Below are 27597 nucleotides of genomic sequence, written 5' to 3' on the forward strand. Positions count from 1 at the left end.
AGTCTTACTTTTTCCCTGTTGTTCTATTTCCTTCAAAAATATCTTTATAGGTATGTTACCTTAAGAACTCGGGTCAAATGCAGCATTTGTAAAAACTCCATATGTTCCTAGGTGGCTAAAAAACAGAAACACAAGGATGACCACCATATACTGCTTAGTTGTCAACAACACAGTCCAACACATAGTATTTCAGAAACCATAAATTACCATCCACCCCTGGAATTCTGCTTTAGAAAGGAAAGAAAAATAAAGGCCAAAGAAACATTCGATATCCCACTTAACAGCTCTGGGTAATTTGCATTGCATTTTGTACCCGCACTAAGTTATTGTTAATGCTTTATGTACTGAATACTTGTTATACCCTCTAAGGTGCTGCAACCTCTTCTAGGTGAGAAGAAGTAGTTACAAAATTCTTGGCATTAACACTTGATAATCTAACGGTAGTTTGCAAAGGGGGCAGTGCGCCCCCTAGGGGTGTTTTTTGATTTTTATAACCATCAAGAGTTCTACTGATGATATTGAGTGGGTCTGGGGCAAGGGTGCTGGATGTCTATGACAATAGAGTTCATCTAAGGATTTCTATTTCCTCCAGGATGGAAATGTCTTTAAAAGATATCTAGCACCCCTGCCTCCTGCCCACTCAATGTCAGTAGAGTTCTTGTTCATTACAAAAATCAAAAAAATACCCTTGGAGGCATACTGTCCCTTTTTGAAAACTATTGCTAGATTATAAATAGCAGGGGGTACAGGACACAAAAGAATTGTCCAACACCCCACATAACTTTGGAATATCTGCTCAATATTTATACAGGTTAAAAATCTCTGAGCCTGGAATTCAAGTGCTTTACATGTAACTATTAAGCATTTTTTGCATCTTTAAAAAGTGTAATTGCCATATGAATCAAGGGACAATTATCACAGATTTTAGAGTTGTTCACCATTTTGAAAAATTAGATTGGTGTTGGCCACAGCTCTAATGCTCTTTGAGTCACTAATACAACATTCCCCCATCAGTCCACCTGCGTGGCTGATGCTTTCCTAGTGATTGTGCTGGAAGGTGCATGTTTCTGATGACCTCACTGCATCTGCTGGCATAGCGCCTAAGTTTTTGCATCTTGTTTTTATTATAAATTACTTTTCTTTTTATTTCTACTTTATGTTATAATGAGAATATTTGTTATCTGTGTATTTTACTTCAGAATAGAAAAGAAGACATTTTAAAAGACATTGTAGAAAGGAGGCAGGCATTGCATGTAATCATTCTGACATATTACAGTGAATTATAAAGTCAAGCTAGCAAAATTTACTCAATCATAAAACATTTCTACCTTACCTGTGAGGATTCAAGGGGCGTTTCCCATCATCTAAAATAAACGAGAAGACAAGAATGATTGATTTTAAAAAAACAAGATGAAAGAGAGGTCATTAAGGATAGAAATTATTGGGGAAAACCAGTAGACTGATTTTCAGGTTGGCTCATTAAAAGGGGAATATTGGGAACAGTCTCTCCCTGAAAGGTAGAAAGTGTTTTAGGCTAAATTGAACATTTGACAGTATTTAACTCCAGAGTCCTCTCACTTTCTTCCTCCTTCCTTTCAGTATATACATAACTCAATTTCTTTTCAGGGCATCTTGTGTCACACTGGGCAAGCTAATCACATACGTAAATCCAAACCAACAGAACAGTGGATGTTTTTCCTCCCAGGTAGCATATTTTTATCCAAATGACAGACTCTGATAGTTGAATTTTCAGCTATGGCTGCAGCGTTTTCCTCTTATTTGGCCATAGAAAACTTGAAAGCCTAAAATCAAATTGGGAGAAGCCCAGGAAAAAAAGCTCCCATCCCCAACAAATGAATGTAATTATTATTAAAAATATTGGAACGTGGGTAGCTATTTGTCCTTCTGCACTGTTACAGGGTCCCCTGGAAATGTCTCAAAGTCAAAGAAAGGACTTGGGGGAAACATCAAGATTAGAGTGATTCCTACATGATCATAGAGATTAAGATCTAGGAGCTCTTGCCTCTGCCTTCTGGGTTCTGGGTTTGGTTGAGCAAGCACACATTTTGCATGGAGCGATTCACTGTAGCTCTCAGTACATCTCTTTGATACTGAAGCAGAGTATTGACCTTTGTCTACCATCTTAGCCACTCACAGGAGAGAGTATATGAAGATTTGGAAAAACAGCCTCAATGTTTTGGTAGCATTGTAAATGGAGAAAGAATAAGAGTAGGGAACACGTGGTTTTGCCTCTGAGCAGTTAAGAATAGGTATTCAGTAGAGAAATTCAATGAGAACTCTTTCAGATTTTTTAACATAGCCACTTTCAATTACCTTGATTTGAGCATTAATGGTCACTCTGATGCCCCTAGTTACTTTCTATGAGAAGTGATGAACAAGAGCCCCATTAGGTTATAAACAAAACTTTATGAACTTATACGCAGGCTAAGTGTCTGGAGAAGATTGAGAAAGGATGTTTTAAATCTTAAGAGATGGGATGTTCCTATCTTTAATTCCTAGACTAAAGTTATTTTTCTGATGAACAGTCTGATGAACACAGTTTCCCTTACAGAGAGTTTTCATCTATTTGGTCTTCTCTGTTTAAATCCTGCATCAACTTTACAAGTTTTTAGGAGAAAAAGCAAATCTCTTTGCTTATCCACACCAGGTCACCAATACAGGGGCAGCTTCTTCTGCCCCTAACTTCATCTTCTGCCTCCTCCATAATCCCCTTTTGATTCAGATGCACTTAACTGTGAAACATACCATCTTCTCAATGACTTCACACTTTCGTGTCTTTCTACATGCCATTGTCGCTGATGAAACTCTATTTCCATTTTCCCCTTGGCTAAATGCCGCTCATTCTTCAAAGTTAAGCTTGAAAAAGGCTTTCTCACCTGCCAGTCTGGTTGAGGCATCCCTAGTCTATGTTCTAATAATACCTAGGTTGTATTTGTGTCCTAACACACTTACCACACTTCACTACCAGCATTGATTTCACCTGTCTCCCCTCCTGGATTATTCCTTCCTTAATATCAGAAACCATCATTATGAGTCTCACACTCTAACAGAGATGATGAATAAATGGCTGCTACGTGAAGAAATGAGTGAAAGTAAGGAAGCATAACACCTTTCTAATTAGTTTTAGTGATAGCCTAGGGTACTTAGACCAGAGGCCCCAAATGCCAAACTGCAAAGTAACCTCATTTGAATTTTGGGAGAGGGCTTTTGAAAAATTCAGATTTCTGCAGCCACTCCCAAGTCTCCTCATAGAAGGATCTATATTTTTATGAAGTTCCCCAGGTTATTCTAATGGACAGTCAGTTCTCAAGATCACTTATCTTGGCTTTTTTTTCTTTTAATGCAAGTATTTTTCAACATGAACTACTGAAGTTGTGGTTCTACTTCCCCACCCTAAATTATGTGAAAGAAAAAAGCAAAGAGAAGACTCTTTCCTATTTACCTTTTTGTCTGAAACGCTTTCTTAGCAAAGCCAGGAGCGTCCCACCCATTATCAGACCTGTTGTAGAAGCCACCGCTCCACCAAAGTAAGTCAGGGCTTCCTGAATTGTCAGTGGTCCTGCTGCAAAACAAACACACACACACATGCAAGACGTAAGAAGTGTATTATGCAAACGAATAATCTTTCTCTCTCAGAAAGTTTCCAAGAACTCTAAGATGTGAGATCAAGTGGGATCACCAAAGGTCCTGGCAGTGCTGACAAGCTAACATGAAAGAAGATCTGGAATTCATAAATCCACTGCAACAGAATGGGAAGTGGGGCCTTATTTTATTCCTAAGGCTTAAAGATAAACTGTAATATCCAAAGGAATCAGGATGAGGACCCAATAAAAGAAATTGTAGACACAAGAAGCCTATACATGTAAGTTTGGACAAATAAAATAAAAGTGGGGCCTTATTGTATTCCTAAGGCTTAAATATAAACTGTAATTTCCAAGAAAATTAAGGTAAGGATCCAGTAAAATAAATTGTAGACATAAGAAGCCTATACATATAAGCTTAGGCAAATAAAATAAACTGTGGGTAATTTTTGGGCAAAGATTCAGTTATGTAACAAAAGGTAGTCAGGATAAGCCGTGAGGGGAAAAAATAGAGGGCTGAAATACAAGCCCAAATAAGTTTTTGCAAACCGATGGAACTTAATTAAGGAAGATCTGCTAGGGTGTTTTTAGTGTTAAGTGGTAAGCAAAGGTCTTCTGAGATAATAAGTTAGAAATCTGCATGAAATAACTCCCAGTTTAAAACATTTGGAAACTTCAAGGTCTGTTAAACAGAGATTATAATGAAGTGAAAGGTTTCACTTCACATATCGAACACTGAAAAGGAGGGGTGATTACCTACAGTCACTGGATTGAATTTCCACCACTCTATAAGGCAAGGAGATTCTGCCTGATTCATTGTGAAAAACTTATTCAGCAGCGGGAAACCCAGTGATGGAAAGCAAGACCACTATGAGAAAGACACAGAAGTAACACTGATTTTGTTATTTTCCACATCAAAGTGACTTCTTAATCCACATGAAAATTGTACCTTGGCAGGTTGGCATGGTAGTTGACCAGTGGCCATTCTCCTGGCATGCTGTTTGTGCTGAGCCATTAAGTAACTGGCCCTCTAGACAATGGAAAGAGCAGATTGATCCATAACTGAAGTTTCCCCAGAGGTTGGAGCAGTTCATCACTATTGGCTTATTAACATGTAGTTCTGAGCATTTCACAGCTGCAGAAAAGAAAGAATGGAAGAGAAACAACATGTGGATTGGAGGCAAAAGAGATTATAGTTTATTCTGTAACCTAACAGTGCCAATAAATGAGGCAGAATGTAAAAGGTCAGAAAGGATATGAGCCACTTCCAATATTCACAGTAGCTCTTCTAAAAGCACATGTATGAAAATATTCTCCCAAAGGGTGATAGCCAAAGAACCAAGATGGAAATATGGACACGTAGTAGCATCCGATAAATATCTGCTAATGTGTTGATAAATCTTGCCTCCAAATATACTATTTACAAAATTTTGGTTCTTAAAAATACTATTGGTCTAAATGTTATTACTACATTTGTGATCAACTGGCATGTCACTATGTGTTTATTAAAATACTTAATAAGTGTTTAGCATATCTGGACATTGGAAGTTTGAAAGAAGTAGACTGTCATCCTCCTGAAACTACATTTTCAGGGAACTTCAGGTTATTCTTTCTAATTTATGAATAGGAAATTAAAGGTCAGGAAATTAGATTTAATTCAAATAAATGTTATTGATCAGTAGTGACATTTGCACAGCACCGTGTTATGTTTTTTGGGGGATACAAAAACGAAAGAAATATAGGTCTCAATGCTTTATGTATAGGGTGATAGCTCTTCAGGAAATATCACGCATGGCTGAACTTTTTAGGTTCAAATTATTATGAAAATATGGAATGTTTATATGGTCATGTAATATGCAACTTTTAATTTACCAATTTCTATAGCAGGTTTTACATTTAATATGCCTATTTTTCTAACACATCTTGGACATCTGCAAATGTTTCTTCTTTTAAGTCTCTGAATACTTGCGTATTAGCTTTAGCTTGTGCCATGAGGAAGGGCAGAAGTGATGTGCCTGTGACACATTACTTTTAATTGGGATTGGTGTGGATTTCATAGGGGAGATGACACTTGGAAGTAGTGGCTGTGGTTGGGTGAGACTTCAACATACAGGCACAATGGCTAGCTTGAGTACTTGCAGGAAGGCAGCATCAGAACTGCCTTCTCCTTTTCACTTTACCTCTGCATGTTGGAGTTACTGCTGTCCATTGTCCTGAAGATCTGCAGCTGAGAATCCTGTCTCCTATGAGTGTGAATCCAGCGTTGCAGCCAAAGTGACAAGTGGTATTAAAACCAAAAGTTCCCGGATGATGCCTACAGTGCATGGTTCCCTGCCCAGGTGTGGTGAGGGCTGGGCATTGCACCCCTGGACTAGGAAGTGATGCTATGCCTGTTGTGAGAAAATGTTTCAATTCAGAGAGCTCCCAATTAAAAGAAGTGTGAAGAGTTAAGGCTAATCTGGAATAACTGCTTTTCACTCCCTTCATAACAAGGGAGGTTCTAGCAAGAGCTATTAAGGAAGTTAAGAAAAACTTATCAGTGTCAGATATAGAAAACCAGATGAGGAAAATTATTAAAAAGCATCCTTGAGGAGATGATTCTCCTGGCCAAGAGAAGAAATTAAGGGAGTCATTGTTATTGCTATTTTAAAAAGAAGCAAAAAATGGTACAGAAATGTAAGAAATTCAGCAGAAAACCAAATATACACGGGCCAACTGCCTGCCCAACCCTGCTTTATTGGGAAGTGGTACTGTTCTCTCACTAAAGGTCAATGTGAAAGTTGAAATTTACTGCAATGATTGCTTTCTGTCTCAAACTATTTCTTCCATTTGAATGATCCCACCAGCTTTGTCATTAACTTGCCATGTGGCAGGAAGATGATGATTGACCTTTCTGGACCTCAATTCCTAAATTTGAAAAACTGGACCAGTGACTCTACCCCAGTATTATCTCTCTTTCTCTCAGCAATAAAATAATGGAGACCATTCAGTTTGCTCAACAAAGCTCTTTCAAAAAAAGAAGCCATGAAACAAAATTCCTGCTTAAGAATCAATGTATCTTTTATTCACAAATATAAAAATATCCTGTCACTCCTTAGACGTTTTAAAATCCTTCAGCTGTTTGCTAAATCCAAATAGTGGTAATATGTACAATTATCTAGTTCACATATAAGAACTAGATAATTTTTTGTTGTTGTTGAATAAATTTCCAAAAGTAGAACTGTCTCAGTAAGTACATATCATTACCTTTGCAGGCTGGTGGAGTAGCTGACCATCTTCCAGAAGTTGTGCATGCCACATTATTTGGCCCCTCCAGCTTAAAGCCCTTGTTACAAGAGAAATGGCAGGTGGAGCCAACATTGAATTCTCCATGAGTGTCAGAACAATCCAGGCTGCCCTGCTCTGGGGCGAAGAGTTCTGGGCACTTGATGGCTGGAGTATCAAATTGAGAGTGTCACAATCTCCAAGTTTATTCAGAAGTTCTGTGTTACACAAAGTTCATTCACTTATATATTCAAAAAATATTTATTGAGCACCTATATTCCAGATGTTCTGCTAGGCAGCAGCATTCCACAACATATACTATAGGTCATTTGTTGCAAAGGGCAGTGGGAGGATGGTGAGCTTACAGAGAGGAGTATAGGTATAAGTCATGAAGACAAGGAAGTCAAAGATTTAGGCAGCAATACTCAAGAACTTACAGTGTTACCCTATTTTCTCTACACCCTCTGCTTCAGAGACCTCGTAACCTGCCGCAGCTCCCGCTATCTTATTTGAATGGGTACAATCCAGGATTTCATTTCCGCCCTTCCTCTTGCCTGAGACTACTTACTCCCATGCATCATGCCGTCTCCTCAAATTCAACACACCTACAACTTCAAGGATTGCTTTCTGCCTCAAACTATTTCTTCCATTTGAATCTCCTCGCTAATTTTTTTTTTTTTTGGTTTATTTTATTATTGTATTTTAACACCACCCATCCAGATAACACAGGAAAGCTCAAAACCTCCTGGTCAAGATAGATTAGTTTCTGGGAATTCCCTGAAATGACTTTGTGTGTTACTGCTCCTCGTTCTTGGCTCACATTCCCCTGAGAATTTTTCCATTTTCATGGGATAAAATCCCACTAATCCTCCAGGATTTAACTCGTAACCTCTCTGAAGACTCTGCTGATCACCACAGCCTGAACTCTTCTCCTCTGAATTCTTCAACTTTTTGTCTGAACTCATGTGCTGCCATGTCACATGTCATACTCTTCCTCTTCTACTAGATGGAAAGTGTCTAAAACCCAGGAATCATTCATCCTTGAGTCTTCCATAATTCCCATCCAAGGATCTCAAGAGGCAGTGCTCAGTAACCACTTGCCAAGTGAATGAATAAATGAAATTAAATTTTAATTCACAATTTCCCCCCAAAAGTATTTTTACAAATTATTGCAGTTACATATTTTCTTAGCATTATTCCTTTCTCCCCATTAGATTCTCTAACATAAGACTATTATTTATCAGTAAATGTTGGGTTATTGACAAATGAAGTGACTATTCTTTCTTTAAATGTAAGGCTATTCTGAAAACAACACCTTGGTCAGATAAGTCTCATTTACTTAGCTAGTTTGATTTTTACAAACCTCTTCAAGACCTATGTGCTCCCTCATGGAAAACCGATGTACAGTATTTGGCTTTTATATACTGGTCCATGTACTTTTCATTGAAGGATTATGGATTCTTATTGCATGAATCCATTCAAATAGCCAAAGTAACATAGTGAATTTCAGTTCAGTACTCTCAAATCGTTGAGTAATTAACAACTTCATATCTGACACATCAAGTCAATTTACTAAACATTTTTGAAACATGTCTATTGATGTAAGTCCTAGACATGAAGTCATCTGTGAACATTTTCACAAAAATAGTTTTCTCATAATCTCCCAGAATTACAGCTTTAAACTGAAGAATACGTATAATGTCAGCTGCAGGAAAGCAGGGACCTTGTCGGTTCTCGAAACACTGTATCCCAGAGAACAGGTCCTGACACACAGGAGGGGTTCTACAAATACTTATGAAATGAATGAATACAGTAATGAATACAATTTAATTTAAATGCATTCTAAAAGGTATTCCTACCTGGTTTGAAAAGAAACAAGAGGAATTACTGTTTTTAAAAATTCACTGAAGGGGGCCCTAGTATAAAATGAGAATTACTACAGCATTAAATTCATTTAGGTGATAGTGCTTTGGTTTCAGTCTTGTCAGTCATGCTCAGCCAAGGTTACATATCCAGACTTTTGTATTTATAAAAGTCTCTGAACCCTCTTAGGTAAAAATTAACCTTGACCCTTACATACTAAGAATTTGGCTCTGGATCATGTAAAGAAGCGGTTTTGCCTGTTTGAGGGGCAGCCTAGATGAGTTACATGGAAGCCTAACGCAGATCTGGCATATGGTGGGCACTCACCAAACATGGGATGAATGACATTTGTGGAGTTATCAAGGATGCTACTGGAATGGAGATTAGTGCAGATGCAGAGGAAAAGAGTTATAACCAGGAATGACCTTTGTACATAACTTTGAGAAGTGGTCATATTCTTGAGCCTACTCTAAAACTTTGGCAAAAAAAAAACTCCTGAGTAATTACAAAAATAGAAAACAGATAAGGGCTGCATTTATTGCATGCTTAATGCTCGATTTTCACTGATTACCAAGGCAGTTCTATTACATATGGGTATTCATTGGTGTTTTCCTATAGTCCATCAAGTAGGTATACATGATTGTATCTGAATTCATAAACATATTGATTTATATTATTTCAAATAGATTTAGTAAATTCTCTATTTCCTTTTACTATATCATTTTTCTTGAGTTTGATAGAGTTTTCTCAATAATTTTCTGGAAAGAAGATATAGTATAAATAATAAATGTAACTGAGCTAAATATTGTAAACTCAAACTTTAGAAATAAAACTAGGGGCCGAGACGGGCAGATCATGAGGTCAGGAGATTGAGATCATCCTGGCTAACACAGTGAAACCCCGTCTCTACTATAAAATACAAAAAGCTAGCCGGGCGAGGTGGCAGGCGCCTTAGTCCCAGCTACTCAGGAGGCTGAGGCAATCTGGCCACTGCACTCCAGCCTGGGCGACAGAGTGAGACTCCATCTCAAAAAAAAAGAAAAGAAAAGAAAAGAAAAAAGAAATAAAACTAGGAAGCCCCATGGAGTCAGAGAAATGTTGGGGGAATGAAGAAAAAATGGAGATGTCAGCTGGGCCAGAGTTTTAGGGGGCACCAGTTCACCATATTTTAGGACATGAGTAAGCAGGCACAAGGCAGAAGTGTAGAGTTGAGGTTGGGACTTGGGACCAGGACCCCTCCCCACACAGTGAAAACAGACATTAGGAATTCAACAGCCAAACATGGTCACCAGAGGGTCCCTGACAGACAGTGTGAAGGGATTAGGAATTCAGCAGTCTGTATCATGAAAGTGGTCCAACAGGCAGGGACAGGAGGGATACAGAAACTGTGTACAAGCAATCCGTCATGCAGGTGGCATCATCAAAGTTGGTACAAGAACCTCAAGCACGGCTTAGGCTCATGAAAAGGACTTCAGGTCCTGAAGGGCAAAGGCAGAGGCAAGGCTGAAAAATAATTGACCCTCTGGATCCAAGGGTTTTGCATCTATGGATTCAACTCATCGTGTATCAAAAACATTCAGGAAAAGATAAATTCTATAAAGTTCCAAAAAGCAAAACTTGAATTTGCCATGTGCTGAGTATGTTGAATCCATGCATAAGAAGTGATGTGTAGGCTTTGTGTCAGGTATTATAAGTAATCTAGAGATGATTTAAAAGTATAAAGGAGAATGTATGTAGGTTGTATGCAAATATTATGCCATTTTATATAAGTGACTTGAGCATCTGAGGATTCTGGTATCTGCAGGGGGTCCTGGAACCAATTCCCCCTGCAGATACTAAGGAACAACTAGGCAGAGGCCACATCCCAGAGGGCCTAGGGAACTGACGTTCTAACTAAAGTGGAACTCTCTATAGAGCCGTCCCCCAAAATGAAATCTCACATTGCACTCTGAAGAGACAGCTTGAGAACTCCACCTGCCACACTGCCTCTGCTTACTTGGAGGCCCCTGAGTCCATCTGATGTATCCTAGAACTCTGCAAAACACTCTGTGAAAATTGGGGTTCTAGGGGGCAGTGTTGAGGGTTAAAAATTAATGGGTTCAGGCATATAGGAAAATAAGAGGAACCATTTGCCTAAATTTAGAGCATACATTTGGAGAATGAAGTAGAAACACAAGTGCAAAAACCAGGGCTCAAGATCAGGATCAATTATCAAGATTGATAATTCCAAGGGCCATACTGGGTTAAAGCTGCTGTTCATGGTCAGGGTTGGGTCTTGACAGCGAGTAGGGACTGGGCCCGCAAGGTGGGAGGCAAATGCCTCCTCCTGCAGAGAAAAGGGGCTGGAAAGGAGTGAGGGGAAGCAAGGGCTTTAGCGATTACAGATTTAGCAGCCATGTTGGTTGCATATGTGATTTAAAATGTGAATGAGATTTTTAAAGGTTTTTAAATATGTTCTTTAGCTTTAAAATGTGGGAAAATAGAACTTACGACAAATGTCAGTGGAATAAATGAATAAGAGAGTGAGGATTAAATGAATAAGTGAAAAAGCACAAGTCCAAATGCTATCCTCCATGAATGTTCAGGAATAAGAGAACTTGTAGTATATCTTTTTGACAGCAGATGGTAGCATTTTATGTCTTTCACCCTACAGAATTTTTGGCCAGGAAGCTCAAAGATGGTCTTCTCCACTCCTCTCCTTTTGGAATTGAGAAAACGGGAGCTTAAGGGTGTGACAAGACTTTCCTAATGGCACATGACTTGGAGAGAAAGCAATACAAGTCTTTGGAAATTAATCTAGTGCTCATTCCACAGGAAGGAATAAATAATATTTTAGCTGTTTTCACGTGACACTAATAGATTTCTGCCAACATATTCTCTCATCTGATCACCAGGCACTGCCATTTCTAAAGTTCATTCAGCGGTTATAGCTGCAATCTCTGGAGTGGAAAAGAGTAAGTTCACAAGTGACTTACCCCAGGTTCAGAAGCTCTGCCCCTGGGTGATAGTGTAGGTCAGTGGTCAAAACACTAGCCCTATAATCAGACTAGGTCTGGGTTTGCATCCTGTCTCCATACTTCTAGCTTTAAGACCTTTGCCAGCTACTTAACCTCTCAAAGTCTCAGTTTCTTCACCTTTAAAATGGGCATAGTAATAACCAACTTAAGGGTTGTTTGTGTGGATTGAATGTGATGATGCTTACGAAATAGGTGGTAGTACATAAAGCAATAATTATTAGCAATTATTGCTGGTCTCATTATTACTAACTCTACACTGAACAATACATTAGAACAATAGTACCTTTTGCAACTAAACAGGAGCTATGAATTAATTAATTCAGTGCACTTCTATTTTAGAACATAAAATATACTAGATACTTTGCCAGCCAGATGTCTCAGGGGAATTAGAGACAGATAAGATCTGGCCCCTGCCTTTGAGAATTCCACTAAATTACCAAAGCTTGTATTTGAGTAAATTTTACTGGTAAATGATCAGCTTTAATTCAACAGATATTTTTCACACACACCCGTTATTATTCTGCCTAGCTGCTGCAGGGGGTATAAAGATGAAGAAGGCACAGCTCCTGCCTTCAAGAAGCTTATATTCAATATAGAAGTGGAGAGAGGAGGGAAGCGCACACACAGTTATGCTAGGGTTAAATCTCACCCATCCCTGAATGGGGTCTGTGGCTGGGATTTAGTAGTGCTCAGTTGAAGGTGAGTGTAGGAATGAAGAAATGAAGAATGTAGCTGAAGAAGACTCTGTAAGGAGGTAAAACTTTCAGTGACATAATGTTGAGCCTTTTCACATACTAGCAGTGTGACCCTGGGCGAGTTATTTCACCTCTTTAGCCCTGTGTCTCTTCCTTACCTATAAAATGAGATGATACTGCCTTTCCTCATATTAGAATTGTGGTAAACAGAAACGCTATAATGACGTGAAAGCACTTCCTGAAAGTGTGCAATTTTTTTTTTTTTTTTTTTTTTTTTTGTTGAGATGGAATCTCGCTCTGTCACCAGGCTGGACTCGCTCTGTCACCAGGCTGGAGTGCAGTGGCGCAATCTCAGCTCACTGCAACCTCCACCTTCCGGGTTCAAGCGATTCTCCTGCCTCAGCCTCCCGAGTAGCTGGGACTACAGGCGCCCACCACCACACCTAGCTAATTTTTGTATTTTTAGTAGAAATGGGGTTTCACCATGTTGGCTAGGATGTTCTTGAAACTGTGCAATATTTAACTAAAGCTATTAAAATATTTAAAGAGAGGGAGAACTTTTTTATCTAGATTACCATTGTTGTGGAGAGTGTTGTTTGCTTCAGCTCAAGAACACTTTTATATAAATCCCTGATGATTCTCCATTCTCTGATGTCATCTTAAAAGCTATAAGAAAGGACAGGCCCACAGCCTACCTTCACACGTTGGTGGGGAGTCTGTCCAGCGTCCCGATCGAGTGCAATCCAATCTTTCTGGTCCAGACAAAGAAAATCCCTCATCACAGATGAAGTGACAGGTGGATTTATAACTGGAACTTCCAAGAGGTTGGACACAGGTCATTGTTCCATTCTGAGGGCTTAGCAAAGGTGTGCAGGGAATGGCTATCACGGGCATGGCAGAGGAGAAAAGAAGAGATTCATTTTATAATTCAGCAACCTGAACTCTGTAACTGTGTGTGTGTGTGTGTGTGTGTGTGTGTGTGTGTGTGATTAATATACAACAGTGGTAGTTGGCTAAAAGTGATTGTTTGAATTTCATGATGCTTTATCACCAGTTAGAGGTTGCGAAGGTGTAAAATGGCCGCAGCTTACAGTTGATTGATTGACATCCTGAAGTGCTCAATCACAGACAGCTTTAGAGGTGATTTTTAAAGGAAGCTGGTGCTCTGTTTGGGAAGATAGTGGTGCAATTCATTTTAGTTGCTTCTAGACAGGAGTGGAAGTGGTTGCTCCCTTGATACCTTCTTCAGAAACACCCCTAATGACCTTTCCAGAAAACAATGACAAGTGATTGGAAACACAGCAATGGAGGAAAATACTTTCTTCCCCTTTCCCAACTAAGTGGTGGAATCTGGGTCCAAATTTTAGCTCTGTTACTACTAGCAATCTATTACTATACAATAACCTTTCTGAGCCTCAGTTGCTTTATCTTCTAAATGGGAAAAAGGATAATCCTTGCTAGTAGCAATCCTTAGTTAAAAACGTTAATTAAATCAGATACAAAAATTACATTTAAAATAAAAGAAAAAATCATGGACATATAATAGGTATACAATGTGACTGGCTTTTTGTAAGTGCTAATTTCTACTTCTTCCCAAGAGTCTTGTCCTACAGAGGCCAGCCACAAATAACTCTACTTATTCACTTACAAACAGTTAAATTAGGTCTCATAGTTCTTTGCCAAAGTTTATGCACTTAGAGTTTGAGGTGCTAGAGGATGTGCCTGGATTGGAGGTCATGCTCTGTGACTTTTGGTAAGTCACTCAACCTCTCTGAACCTCAATAGCTTCACCTTTAAGATGGGAAGATAACGTTACATAGCTCCCAGGATTTTTACTAGAAACAACAATGAAAACACTGTATGAAATTTTTTTTTTCTTTTAGCTTTCATTTTAGGTTCAGGGGTACAGGTACATGTGCAAATGTGAATAGCTGTCAAGACGTTCCTCTGCCAGTGATTGAAACAATAAAGCCTAGATTCAATGTGTTAATGTGTTGACATTAAAAAGTGAAGACTAAGTGAACACATGCCTTAGGGTGTTTCTCCGTCGCTCGTTATGTGACCTGGTTGAGCAGTGTATGGCTTTATACCAGAGACAGTTGGGGCATGGCTGTCCTAGGGTCATTTTTCAGCCACTAACTTAAACAGCATGAGGTTTCAAGAACACTTTCTATACCTTTCTCTTCCCTTCATTCCTTCCCCTCTCCAGCTACATTCCTTTCAATCTGATCAACTTGTCCAAAGATCTGGTTCTTTTCTTCTACTTGAAAAGCATTTCTGTAGTAAGCGTGTATGTGGGGCTGGAGAGGACACAACTCGACAAGCCTATAAATTGCAAGGACTTGTGGGGGAAAGGGTGTGGGTGAGGATGCTGGTACCACAGAGCCCATTTCCAGCTTTCTGTGGCTTTGCCTTCTGACAGCAGGGGTAGATGTGGAGGGGTGGGAGGACATTAAAAAGGGAAATTGTCTGATAAGAATTACAACAGCTAGTGGATTGCACACCGCATGGTACCTTCCTGCTCAGCCCACATTTGGGTATTTCACTTGATGTGCACCCTGCAACAACAGGAGAAAGTTCAGAGTAAACAAAGAACTAAAAGCAGAAGGGAACTGGAAGGTCACAGGAAGCTGTGGTGAGTGGCAACCTCCTTGCTGTGAAACACCCAGAGGCAGGACAGTATGGAGCAATGAACTGTAATCTGTGCCCTGCACCACCCAGGCTTGCCTGGAAGAGTTTCAGTCACTGTGATCACTGTCCTCAGGGATTCCCAGTTCTTCCCACAACTTCCCCAAAGTTGTGTGGACTTTGTGATATGTCCAGACTTCAACGTAGCCAGGATGAGCACTTAAGGGGCAAGGTCACAGTCCCGCCCTGTTCTCTCCAGACCCAGCTCTGAAGGTGCACCCAACCCTAAGTCTAGGGGCTTACCATCCTCTCTGGTGCCTGGGGATGAAGGACATTTAATTCTGCTGTTTATTTGTTTGTTCATTCATTCATTCATTCATTTACTGTTGACTTAGCTTAACAGTGGGGTGTGTGTGTGTGTATGTGTACGTGTTTATGCTTTTGTGTGACCTGAATAGCAAGTGGTTTCCTTTTCATAAAAAATGTGTATCTGCCTGCTTTCACTCAAATGTTGAAAGTATATACAAAGTGAAAGGTATGGCAAATAATGTAGAACTGTCTAGTCTTTTACCCATGTAACTTGTTAAAATTGTATATACATCATAAAAATATTAATTGCATAGGGGGAAAAGTAGATGGAGAAAATATTGGAAGTATTCATACCAGAAGCCTAACAGTGTCTATTTTAGGGTAGGAGTATTTAAGAGGATATTTTTTTCATTTCTTTATTATATTTCTGCAGATATTTATAAATGAAAATCTTGCATTTAAAAAGCAGCATTTTCTACAAAAGTTAACTAAGGAGTTGGATACATTGGGGGGGAAAAGATTGGGGAATATAAAAAATATACATCTATCCTTCAATAGCCACAAACACGGATGACTAGAACCGGTTCCAGTTCATACAAGATGTCGCAACACTGACAGAGCACACTGGCTTGTTAAAGAGCAAGTGCAAGCCCGGGCACGGGGGCTCACACCTGTAATTCCAGCACTCTGGGAGGTCGAGGCCGAGGCAGGCGGATCACCTGAGCTCAGGAGTTCGAGATCAGCCTAGCCAACATGGTGAAACCTCATCTCTACCAAAAATACAAAAATTAGCTGGGCATGGTGGCAGGCACCTGTAGTACCAGCTACTCGGGAAGCTGAGACAGGAGAATTGCTTGAACCCGGAAGGCAGAGGCTGCAGTGGGCCGAGATTGTGCCATTGCACTCCAGCCTGGGTGACAGAGTGAGACTCTGTCTCAAATATATATATATATATATAAATATATATAAATACATATTTATACGTCATATAAATATATATAAATATATATTTATACACATTATATACATATATACATTATATATTTATACATTGTATAAATATATAATGTATATATGTATATAATGTGTATAATTATACATTGTATAAATATATAACGTATATATCAAGTACAATGCAGATAGAATGTTTATACTGAATCCATACATTTCTTTCTTCTGAGAATCCTGTAACCTCCAGTACACAGATTAGTTTTTCTCTTTTTTCTATCACTCTTCACCTTAGTCTAAGTATATTTCTCCAATTTTATACAGATCTTGGAGTGTTTGCAACTGGGTACTTATAAATTCTGCCCCTCCCATTTTACCATTATGCCCTGTGGTCCCTAGAAGTGCCAGACCAGCCTTGGGGCAACCACGCTGAATCAATTTTTTTCCCACTTGGTCTTCTTTCCAGATACCATTTTTGGCCAGGTAAGAAGAGTTCACCTGGTTTGTGACAGGAGCCTTCAGGTCTGGGTAAAGACCCTGACAAAGACTTAGCAAGGGCCATGCTCTACTGCCTATGGCCAGACATCCTGACACTTGTGTTATCTGCCTAGCCCCCAGAGGCATTTGCATTTGGGATCCTTGGGTTACAGGACAAGACGATGAGTGAGAGTATTTATTAATTTTCCAGTCCATTTCAAGGTGGATCTTACAGTTGTCACCTCTAAAATCCAGCCTTTAAAACTACTGCCTACAATTGATTTCCAAGATGTTAGAAAGAATATATTCTTACCTTGGCATTCTGGAGGAACAGAATTCCAGTTTCCAGTAGCCAAGCACTGTAGCACACTCGCTCCCACCAGGAGTAAGTCTTCATTGCAGGTGAAGCTGCAGACTGACTGGTACCTAAAGGCACCAAAGGGGTGGGAGCAGTTCACCTGAGCCCCATTTGGAACTGGGAGATCCTGGCACTGCAAAGCTAAGGGGTGAGGAAGTAAGGAATAAAGAAACAGTAATACACATGTACTCATTGATTTTTGAGCCATTAATTCTTTCTAGTGTCAAGAACAGGGATTCCTGAATTGGGCTTGTTTAACATAGAAGACAAGAAAAAGTGTCATTTAATTATAATGGCACATGAAGGATTTTAGTAGGAAATGCTAAACCTTTGTTAAGCATCTTGGCAACATGTATCAATAATATTTAAGCTATAATGCTTTTGGACCCAAGAACTTATGCTAAGTGTGTAATCACGATGCATACCAGAAAGTCTATTCAGAGATTTTTATGATGACATTATTTGTAAGAGTGGAATATTGAAAACAAACACAAATGCCATTAATTGGGGGTGGAAAATTAATGATGGTGGATCCATGAAAAAAATGTTAAAGGTCACTAAAAATAATATACTTTAACTTGATAGATAGGAGAGAAGTCTCAATGTATGATGTTAAATGAAGAAGCAGAATAAAAATTGTAATATACACTGTGATCTCAAAGATGTAAAATAAATAACCATATGTGAAAGAGCACATGTATTCCATGTATTGTCTCTTCTCGTCTTTAAAATGGTAGTAATAATTGTAACTACCTCACAGGGTTAGACTGAGATCATGGAAAGTACTCAATGAACATTAGCTGCTATTATTAGTAGCAGTGGTAATAGTAGCAGCAGTAGTAATAGATAGTAATAATATCATTAAGGCTTTGCATCACATGCAGACCCTGAGTTCAGGAGTGGTAAACATTCAGAAGGCCTGTGAAGGGAGTCACTGAGACCATATCTCTGGATACTTTAGAGAATATCCAACTATCTTTACTTGATTAGACATTTACCTTCCTGGAGACAACATTGGCTTGAATAATCCCTTATGATCCCATTTAAGTGCTTCAAAGAGTTCACTGTGTCTTTTTCTCCCAGATGACATATACAATACATTCCATAACTCAGACTAGGTCTCAGCATCATGGTGCACAGCCATCTATTCTATTGCCTTCTCTTTTTTTTATTTTTTAATTTTTTGCTTTTCAATTTTTTATTACAGTAAAATTTACATAGCATGAAATTTAATTTACCATTTACCTTGTCACCAACATTAAGTGTACAGCTCAGTGGTATTAAGTACATTCATATTATTGTGCCACCATCGCCATTATCCATCTCCAAAACTCTTTTCATCATCTCAAACTGAAACTCAATATCCATTAAACCACAATTCCCTATTTCCCTCTCCCCCTGAGCCCTTGGCAACCACCATTCTACCTTGTGTCTCTGTAACTTTGACCCCTCTAAGTTCCTCATATGAGTGGAATCATACAGTATTTGTCCTTTTGTAATGGCTTATTTCACTTAGCATAATGTCTTCAAGGTTCATTCATGTTTGTAGTATATGTCAGAATTTACTTCCTTTTTAAGGTTGAATAATATTCCATTGTAAGTATGTGGAATACTTTTCACTTATCCATTCATCTATTGATGGGCGTTTTCGTTGCTTCCACATTTTAACTGTTGTGATTAATGCTGCTATGAACATGGGTGCACAAACATCTCTTCAAGACCTGCTTTCAAACCACTGCCTCATTTTAAAATCAAAGTATACTTAGACTCAGGGGAGTCACATAAATTGCTCAGAGATCTCAGTAAATGAAAACACAAAATGTCAATATTATACTTCTGGAACATGACTTTAGTGTGAGGTACTCCTCATAAAAAAATAATAATTCTGTGAACCACCCCATCCCCACATGAGTGCCTTAGTATAAGAGCAAACTATTAGAAACCTAACATATTGAAAGAGGATCATTTTGTCAAATCAGACCATAGACATATGATTTATAAGGTAACATATCATCATATTCATTTTCCCTATAAATCTTACAAGAGTTTTAAAGTTGCATTTACACACATTAATTCACAACTACTAGTGAGGCAGGTAGGTAAAGCAGATAATAGTAGCCCAATTTTACAGAAGATACTAAGCCTCAGAGAGTCTAAACCACTAGCTTAAGGACAGGAAGTGACAGGACTGAACTAAACAACTTGTCCATTACCCTTCCTCCCCATGCCATTCCTCGTGCATGATTTCTTCCCCCAAGTCCCATCTTCTTCATTCCAATGCACCCTATATGTGTCAATCAGTGCAACCCTCACCTTGATTATACTATAGTGGACATGTTGTGCCTAAGACTGACTTCGCTCACCATTTCATCTCATCTCTGGTCCCAAGCACAAACGACATGGCACATAGTAGGTTCTCAGTGAATATCTGATTAAAAAAAGGCATGCCGATGCTCAGTGCAGATGCTGATGCCTCTAATGAGCTGAGACACACAGAAAAACATTACCACTGTTACAGTACCTTGACAGACTGGGGCTGGCGCTGTCCACTGTCCTGAGTTATCACACCGAACTATATCAGCTCCTCTCAGCATGAAACCTTCAGCACAGCGGAAGCTACAGTTGGTATCATACTGAAACGCTCTCAAGGATGCAGCGCAATCCATGCTTCCGTGGACGGGACTCTCCGGTGGCTCACACGAAATAGCTAAGTGGAAAAGGTACCTTCTAAAGCTGGGTAATGGCCCTTCCTCAGAAAAAATTCCTGGATGCTACATCTTTCCTGTCCACATTTTCAGTATGTTCAGAACCCTAAAACCTCCATTTTCCAAAAGAGAGACTGCCTGGAACACCTTAGCATGCTCCTCTTTGCCTGACTCACTCTCACCTGCCCTTCAGGTCTTGGCTGAGACTTCCCTTTCCTTAGAAAGCCCTCCCTTCCCACCTTAACCAGGGGTAGGAGCCCCTGCAGTGTACTCCCATAGTCTCTGTTCTTGTGCTGTTCATACATGATTGTCATTCTTCCCCATCATACCATGGTCTCCTCGAGGTTGGGCTCAGTCATTCGTAGTTTTATTCCGGAGCTGAGCAGAGTGTTTTGTATATTGAAAGTGCTCATTAAATATTGACATTATCTGTGAAATTGAATCTGAAAAGAGTATATACAGGAAAACGCTGGACTTGTAGGAAAAAGCTGGACTAGCATAGCTTATTGTTGACACTGTTACCTAGTCCTATGAAATGATCCCGACTGGACTTTGTCTCTAGAACACAGGATGTCATCCTAATCAGACTTCAGTTGCCAAGCGAGTGCAGCCAAAGTGAATTCCTGAGCACAATTAAGCCCTGAGTGACCTCAGTTCTGATAAAGATTGGTTTCCTCATGCTCCTCCTTGATAAAGCATTTTATCTCCAGGCTATTCTTGAGGCTTTTCAAAGTATAAAGACCACCTCTTTGCTCTGGGCTTTGACCTCTGGTTTTTACAGAATCAGAGCATTTAAGAACCAAAAATCTGGCTGGGCACAATGGCTCACGCCTGTAATCCCAGCACTTTGAGAGGCTGATGTGAGTGAATCACTTGAGGTCAGGAGTTTGAGACCAGCCTGGCCAACATGGTGAAACCCTAGTCTCTATCAAAAATACAAAAATTTGCCTGTAATCCTAGCTACTTGGGAGGCTGAGGCAGGAGAATCGCTTGAACCCGGGAGGCAGAGGTTGCAGTGAGCTGAGATCAGGCCACTGCACTTCAGCCTGGGTGACAGAGAGATTCTGTCTCAAAAAAAAAAAAAAAAAAAATTCCTCTAGTGCTTCTCTCTTCTCTCTTACCTTATAGGAAAGAAAAGTGAGGTTCAGAAGTGTTAAGTACTAGGTAGTAGCAGGGTTGGGCTTGTAATCTAGGTCTGGGAATTCACTAATCCGTCATAAATTTCCTATTCTCCCATTACCACTGTCCGCCTTATAAACTGAGGGTGTGAGGCAATTGCACAGAATTCAGTTTGGTGGAATTGTGTAAATGCCTGGGATTGCATCACACACTCTTTTTCAATGCAGTTTTCCTTCCTTTGCTTCTTTGTCAAAAGCTACCTTCAAAGACTACATAGGAAATCACTCTTTTTAGCCACCTTAGCCACTGCTCCCAACTCCCTCTCGAGTGTAGGACATGGTCCTATACCTCGGATAGATCAGTAGAGCAGAAGTTCTATGCTAGGTACTTTATACATGCTATTTAATTGTATACTTTTAATTGTATACTATTTAATTGTACTTAATCCTCACAAGCACCTTGCAATTCTCAGCTCCATTTCACAGATGAGAAAACCATGGTTCCTGGAGGTTGAAGAGCTTGCTCCAGTGCAAGAACATAGAAGAGATCACCCTGACACTAAGAGCCCTTGGCCTCTCTACCATGCCATGATTCCTTCTTGGACAGAATGGAGGTTGCTAAGGAAAAATCCTACCCTCACAGATTGGCAAGGGTGCAGACCAGTGTCCAGAGCCAATGCAGCGGAGCGTGTCCAAGCCCCTCACTCTGTAGCCGGGCTGGCACTCAAATTTACAGTTGGAGCCATATGCAAAAGCAGCGAGTGGATGAACACAGTCCATGGTTCCTTCGCTGGGGGCTTCCAGGTGCTGACACTGCATAGCTGGAGACAATAACCGAGGATAAAGAGAAAGGTACTGAGAAAGGAGAAAAGCCACCGATAGAGAGCAATGGTGGAACCATCTCTGAAATGGAGGTGGAGCTAGCAAGATGTGAAGGTCAAGAGACCTTAATGATATTTGTCCAGACTTGGATTACCAGTTCTCAGGGTGATCTGAGTCTGTTAAAAACAAAGATTCCTCCAAGCTGTATTCTTAATGTCCTCTATTCCCTATACTTCTATAAACCTGTCTCAGTAGGTCTTCTAGTGTCCACTTACAGATGTAGAGGCCACCCTTTCTGATCTTATGTGGAAATTGTGAATCAGGCCATTCTGAAACTGCCTGCGGTTGTGAGTTTGGGGAAAGAAAGGAATTTTTTTTTGCTTTCTCATCTCAGATGAACCCAATCTAGCTGATTGGCAGGTAGGATGAGAATTAAATTTTGGCAATTCAGGCCAGCTTCTCCATAAGCTGGTCAGTTTCATCTATGCACTAAGTGAGGACTGGGTGCAATGGACATTATACATCCCAACTACCTGAGACTCACCTTTACACACTGGGGCTGGGGCTGTCCATACCCCGGAGGCTGTGCATTGCACCACTTCTGGTCCAACTAATGTAAATCCCTCTTCACAACTGAAGTTGCAGCTAGACTGATGCTGGAATGCTTTTGCAGAATGAAGGCAGGTCATGTTTCCTCGTTCAGGAATCTTCAGGGGTGGGCACTGGACAGCTAAAAACAACCACAGAATAATAGGGTGGATCCTTGGACAAATTTTGTCCATCACCTTGGAAGCCTTCAAATTCTGCAGCAGTCACACTTTCCCAAAGTGGCAGGCAGGGTGATGCACTAGAATGGTTAAATGGTATTTTCAATAGCTGTTTGGAAAGATCCAAACACCCTTGTTTTTCATGTAGAGAAGTTAGGTAAAATTATCAAATTAATAATACTTAACCCCTAAGTCCTCATCATTGTACTCTGTTTACTTTATAATAAACAAAGGGAAAGAGGAGGGGTCCCTTTGTAATGTTTTGGCCTGAGAATCAACAATCAAACTGACTAAGTCACTCTACCCATAAAAAAATACCATGAAAATCGAAATTTATGTTACTCTGGTTGACAGTTAACAGTGATAACCAGAATTTTCCATCTAACATAGATGGTCATTATAGCTCGCATTTTTTAATGAAGAAAGCTCATTCCATCCTCTTCTCCCCAAAAATTCTATGTCAGTGAGGATGAAAAGAATAAGGTCTACATACCTAAACACTGCGGAGGCTTGTGTGTCCAGATTCCAGAAGCCAAGCATTCCAGCTTGCTGGGCCCATTTACTTGGTACCCGTCAGCACAGTGGAAGCTGCACTGTGAGTTAAAAGAGAAGTTTCCCAGAGGGTGGCTGCAGTTCATAAGCACGTGTTGAGGGAGCTCAAGTTCTCCACACTCTCTCACTGCAGAAGACAAAATAGTGATTTTTATTTTCCATGTAGAATTAACAGCAATGTCAGGTTTGCTGAAAGCTGTAACTACTTATATAACCCTCTTAATGCTAATTTTCTAAACTTCTAACCCAAACTATCCATCTCTATTTGGTCTCTTTGTATTGGCTGCATCTTGGGAAATAGTCATTCTTTCACAAGTTTTTACTTCAAACAAGTAAAATTAGCCTGAAAGTGTTCTGTTGGTTTTGCTTCTTTTCCCTTTCCCTTTTCTTTTTTGAAATTTATAAGTCAATGTTTTCTCCCAAGAATAAAATGTTTTTACCAAGAGTGTATGTCTAGGGACACTGAGTGGAGAAGACAGATGATAGAGGGGGGTTGGTACCATCCTATTCTCACTGGAGAGCCTTCAGCAAGGTTTATTTACTTCTTGGCATCATCTCTAGCATAAAACCAAAATAATATCAACAAAATAGAAGCCTCACCATATTCACATTCTGACCCATAGAATCCAGGGTAACAGGAGCAGGTGTAGTTCCCGATGGTCTCGAGGCACTCTCCTTGTTTGCTGCAGGACATGTCCTGGCAGGAGGCTGCATAGATATGGAAAGGTTAGAGTCATGAATATTCACCGATGAGAGGAAAGGCTGAATTCTCATTTTGACCATAGACTCATCCCCTCTCAGGTAGGACTGAGCTAGCCAGACAAGAGAGAACCACAGTATCTTCTAGAGAGCCAACATGTTCCCTGTGAAAAGCATTGTAGGGGTCTGCTGGAGTATTGCATGGCTCCCATTTCATACTGGCATTTAGTGTTTCCTAAGGAGGGTATTGCTGTGTGTGGACACAGAGGGACAAATGGAGCCACTGACAGACGTGTGGACAGAGAAACTCTATGTGGTACAAAATGGGCTGTGGTTTTCAAACCAAGCATTGTTTTATTATGGAAGCCCCAATGTCACATATGACAGCATTGAGGTTAGGCACCAGATGTGGGGCATGGGGTTACACAGATATGATATGAATCCTGGCTCTGCTGCCTACTTGCTGTGTGACCTTAGGCAAATTACTTCTCTGAGCTCAGCTTGCCCAGGGTTAGGGCCCAGACCCTTTCACCTTTCATTGGCTTCAAATCTATGTCCAGAATCCTACAGTGGAGAAACAGAGGAGCCAAATGAGATATTTAAGACCTACTCATGGTAAACAACAAACAATCTTATGAGGTGATGTTTCATGAGTCTAAATACAGCAGGCCAAGATAGTACTGACTATGGCTGACCTGCCATGTCCTCCTCACCAAGACAGTGCCACTCAGGTGACAGAACAGAGAAGGGCCAGGGTTTCTTTCCTGCAAGAAAGTATATGAGGGTATGTGCACTTGATGAGAATTAGTATTAGAATTGATACTTTGAAAGCACTGAGAATGTTTTTATTAATGAGGTCGTATTTGGGGCAAGGTCTGTGGCTGAACTGTTTTCTGGTGATTATTTCCTCTTCCTTAAGCCCTGTCCACATGCTGGTTCACTTGGAAGTATATTACAAAAGGATATCCACATGTGTGGATACGCTGTGCTACATGATCTCTATGTTTCCTCTCAATTCTGAGATACTAAAATTCTGTAAGCAAGGTTCTGTAGGAAGAAGTTTCTATGGCAGTCAGTGAATTTGGTGAAGCTGCACTGAGACACTGGGAAGGGTTCAAATAAAGAGAATATGCAGGAGGCAATAGCAGTTAGATAGATACAGGTTGGTCCACATCCTATTCACCTTGCTCCCTGACCTTAACCCCACCAATGTCTTAATGTCTTACAGTAGCAACCGCTGCCTGCCCTATGTTTTTGGAGCATACAAATGTTTCCCCAATTATAGCTTCCTTGGGATCTCAGAACTCCAGGGGAAAAAAGAGACAATGTTCTGTATTCTATCCCATTTCAGGGTTTCCTGAATAGACAGGTTAGCAATTTGTCTATTCCTTTGGATCTCCAAGGAGAAGATGATTTATTCATGATGGTTCAATGAATAAATCTTTTTTTGATAGCCTGCTCTGAGGTCTAATAATTACTGACATGAAGAGAATTATTCCAACAAACTTAATTTCATATTACAGTATATATATTTCTCATCTCCCATGGATAACTGATGCTTCTCTACATCCTTTACATCTTAGATGGCAAAATGACATCAATGGGAGTGGCTGCTTAGAGTACTGTGTTGGTGGAGATAAAACCCATCTGTGTTCAGGTAAAGTTGTATTAATTAGTGATGTCTACCACTGTTGCGAGTTAGAGGAGTGGCATCATTTATGCCAGTAATTTTCAATCTTGTTTCTATCTTGCAATTTTTTTGGTAAGCTTTATTGAGGAAGACTGTCTTGCAGAAATGGATCTTGAAGGCTGGGTGAGAAGGGGAAGTAGTGGCATATTGAAACAGCTAGTGGCAGTCTAGGTTATCTGATAAGTGATCATTCTAGGGAGGCATAGCCCAGAAAGGGGTAGAGAGCTAACTGGGAGAGCAGTAGGATGAGCTAATATCCTGGTAATGTCCATCCTGATCCATGAATATATGGTCATTAGCCAATTAGTTTATATATAAATGCATTGTTTACAAAATAGATCTGATTATATGATAATGCATTCATGGATATGTTTTGCCTCAGCTAGGAGGCTTGGGGAGAAGATGGAAAATGTAGAAGGTTTTCTTTATTCTATGTCTTCTGTTCCATACCTGTACTGTTGAGGGCTTCTGAGGGAGATGTGTTTAAAATCTAAAGAATTCAGAATATGTATGGCAGATGATTTATCGAAGAAACTTCAGAGTACTTAGAACCTTCCTGCTCAGGGCAGTCCATACCATCCTTAGGCACAGTGTTCATGTGCTACAAAGGACAGGACCGGCGCCTCTAGACAGGGAAGCAATGCCAGAAAGAAGGAATCAGCTCTGACATTAGGTTCATGACTAGAGGAAAACCAAGCTTTCAGGAATGTCTGCTTACTCTGGTACTGGGAAAGTTGAGAATTAAAATACACTCGAAGTATTTCACCTTCAATTACTTATTTCCTTTCCTCCCCACTCCCCACCACTACCCTCCCACCAAAGTTCAATGGATCTAAAGGTATGTTGTTGTTGAAGAGAAACTGTAAAGCATTTACAATCCTTGGTTACATTCTCAAATTGTCTCATAAAAATGTAGAGCAAAGAATGTGGTAGTTTATATAGCTAAAAAAACACCAACTTTGGAATCAGCATGAGTATGAAACTGGCTCCACCATCAACTAGCTTAGAAACTTGGGCAGATTACTTAATAGCTCTGAGCCGTTCCCTCATCAGCAAAAGTAAGAGTAATAGAAAAATGATTGATGGAGTTGTCATGAGGACTAAATGTGACTAACATTAAATGAACAAATGACACATGAACTAAATAAACTAATAACACAATGCCTAAAGCACACTGACGTTCAGTAGGCATTAGCTACAGCTGTGTCACCTAGGGGCTGGGCTAAATTCCCTTCCAATTTATACTCTCTCTTATACAAGGCACAGGGGTGAACAAAACCTCTAGACCTAAAATTTGGGAGACTGGTTTCTGGTCCTCACTTTGCTTCTGTCCTTCTCCACGGCCTTGAGAAACTAAAACCTCGTGAGTGTCCTTGTCATCAGTTATAAGATGAGACAGTGAGCCAGATGATACTAAAATTTCCCTCTAGTTTTAAGCAGCCAGTTTTCTCTAATTCTGATCTTATATTTGTCAAGGTGCTCAATCATACTGACTGACTAACAGTTCAACCCTTGATTTCATGCCCTGCCTTTGTATCTTTGTGTTGACTCGGTGGTTACGTTGGCCAACCAGAGAAGGCAGGTTTTTTTAAACAGAAAAGTTTCAAAGTAGAGAAGGCCCTACCTGTGTAACACAATGCGTGCTTTTTCTTCAAGCAGTGCTCATCATTCCACTTGCCAGGGGCTGACGGACTCTTGATGTAGATCTCCACGCAGTCCTCGTTGTTCCTTTTGTTGTTAGGTTCATTATCAGCCCAGTTCTCAGCCTCTTTAGTGAGAGCCTTTTTGGTTCCCACCCAGGTCCATGTCTTATTGCTCTTTCGGATCCCAATCCAGTAGTAGGAGCTGTAGTAGGGTAGGACCTCATTGAGGTAATCAATTTCCTTTTTATTCTGGATGGCCACTAAGTCGGTGTAGCGATTCTGGCAGTATTTGCGGGAAATATTCCATGAGTATGCTTTTGTGCTGTAATGATAAGTCCACGCTGCCACTTCTTTGTGGTGTGTTAGTTCTAGAGTAAAGGAGAGTGTGTGCCAGGTTAGCAGCCCTCACCAAAAAGAAGCTGTGACCCCAAGTATGCCTC

General features: G+C 40.0%; 1 protein-coding gene across 4 annotated transcripts in view; it reads right to left on the reverse strand.

Annotated features, from left to right (window-relative positions):
- Positions 1–27597, reverse strand: part of SELP (selectin P) — a 42288-nt gene that overhangs the window by 1502 nt on the left and 13189 nt on the right. For 3 of the 4 annotated variants that reach the window (XM_033196025.1, XM_033196027.1, XM_033196026.1), the window contains exons 3-16: positions 27139–27525; positions 23726–23833; positions 23067–23252; positions 22351–22536; positions 21620–21805; positions 19683–19868; positions 17117–17302; positions 13137–13322; positions 6849–7034; positions 5783–5992; positions 4552–4737; positions 3464–3583; positions 1334–1364; positions 60–115 (exon numbers count right to left, since the gene is read on the reverse strand). In XM_033196025.1, the coding sequence (XP_033051916.1) occupies positions 61–115; positions 1334–1364; positions 3464–3583; positions 4552–4737; positions 5783–5992; positions 6849–7034; positions 13137–13322; positions 17117–17302; positions 19683–19868; positions 21620–21805; positions 22351–22536; positions 23067–23252; positions 23726–23833; positions 27139–27525 (2399 nt within the window). In that variant the 3' untranslated portion in view covers position 60. The remainder of the gene's footprint in view (positions 1–59; positions 116–1333; positions 1365–3463; positions 3584–4551; positions 4738–5782; positions 5993–6848; positions 7035–13136; positions 13323–17116; positions 17303–19682; positions 19869–21619; positions 21806–22350; positions 22537–23066; positions 23253–23725; positions 23834–27138; positions 27526–27597) is intronic. The other variant, XM_033196028.1, reaches the window with a different exon arrangement.

The sequence above is a fragment of the Trachypithecus francoisi genome, unplaced genomic scaffold (assembly GCF_009764315.1).
Source record: "Trachypithecus francoisi isolate TF-2019V2 unplaced genomic scaffold, Tfra_2.0 Lachesis_group5, whole genome shotgun sequence".
NCBI classification, from domain to species: domain Eukaryota; kingdom Metazoa; phylum Chordata; class Mammalia; order Primates; family Cercopithecidae; genus Trachypithecus; species Trachypithecus francoisi.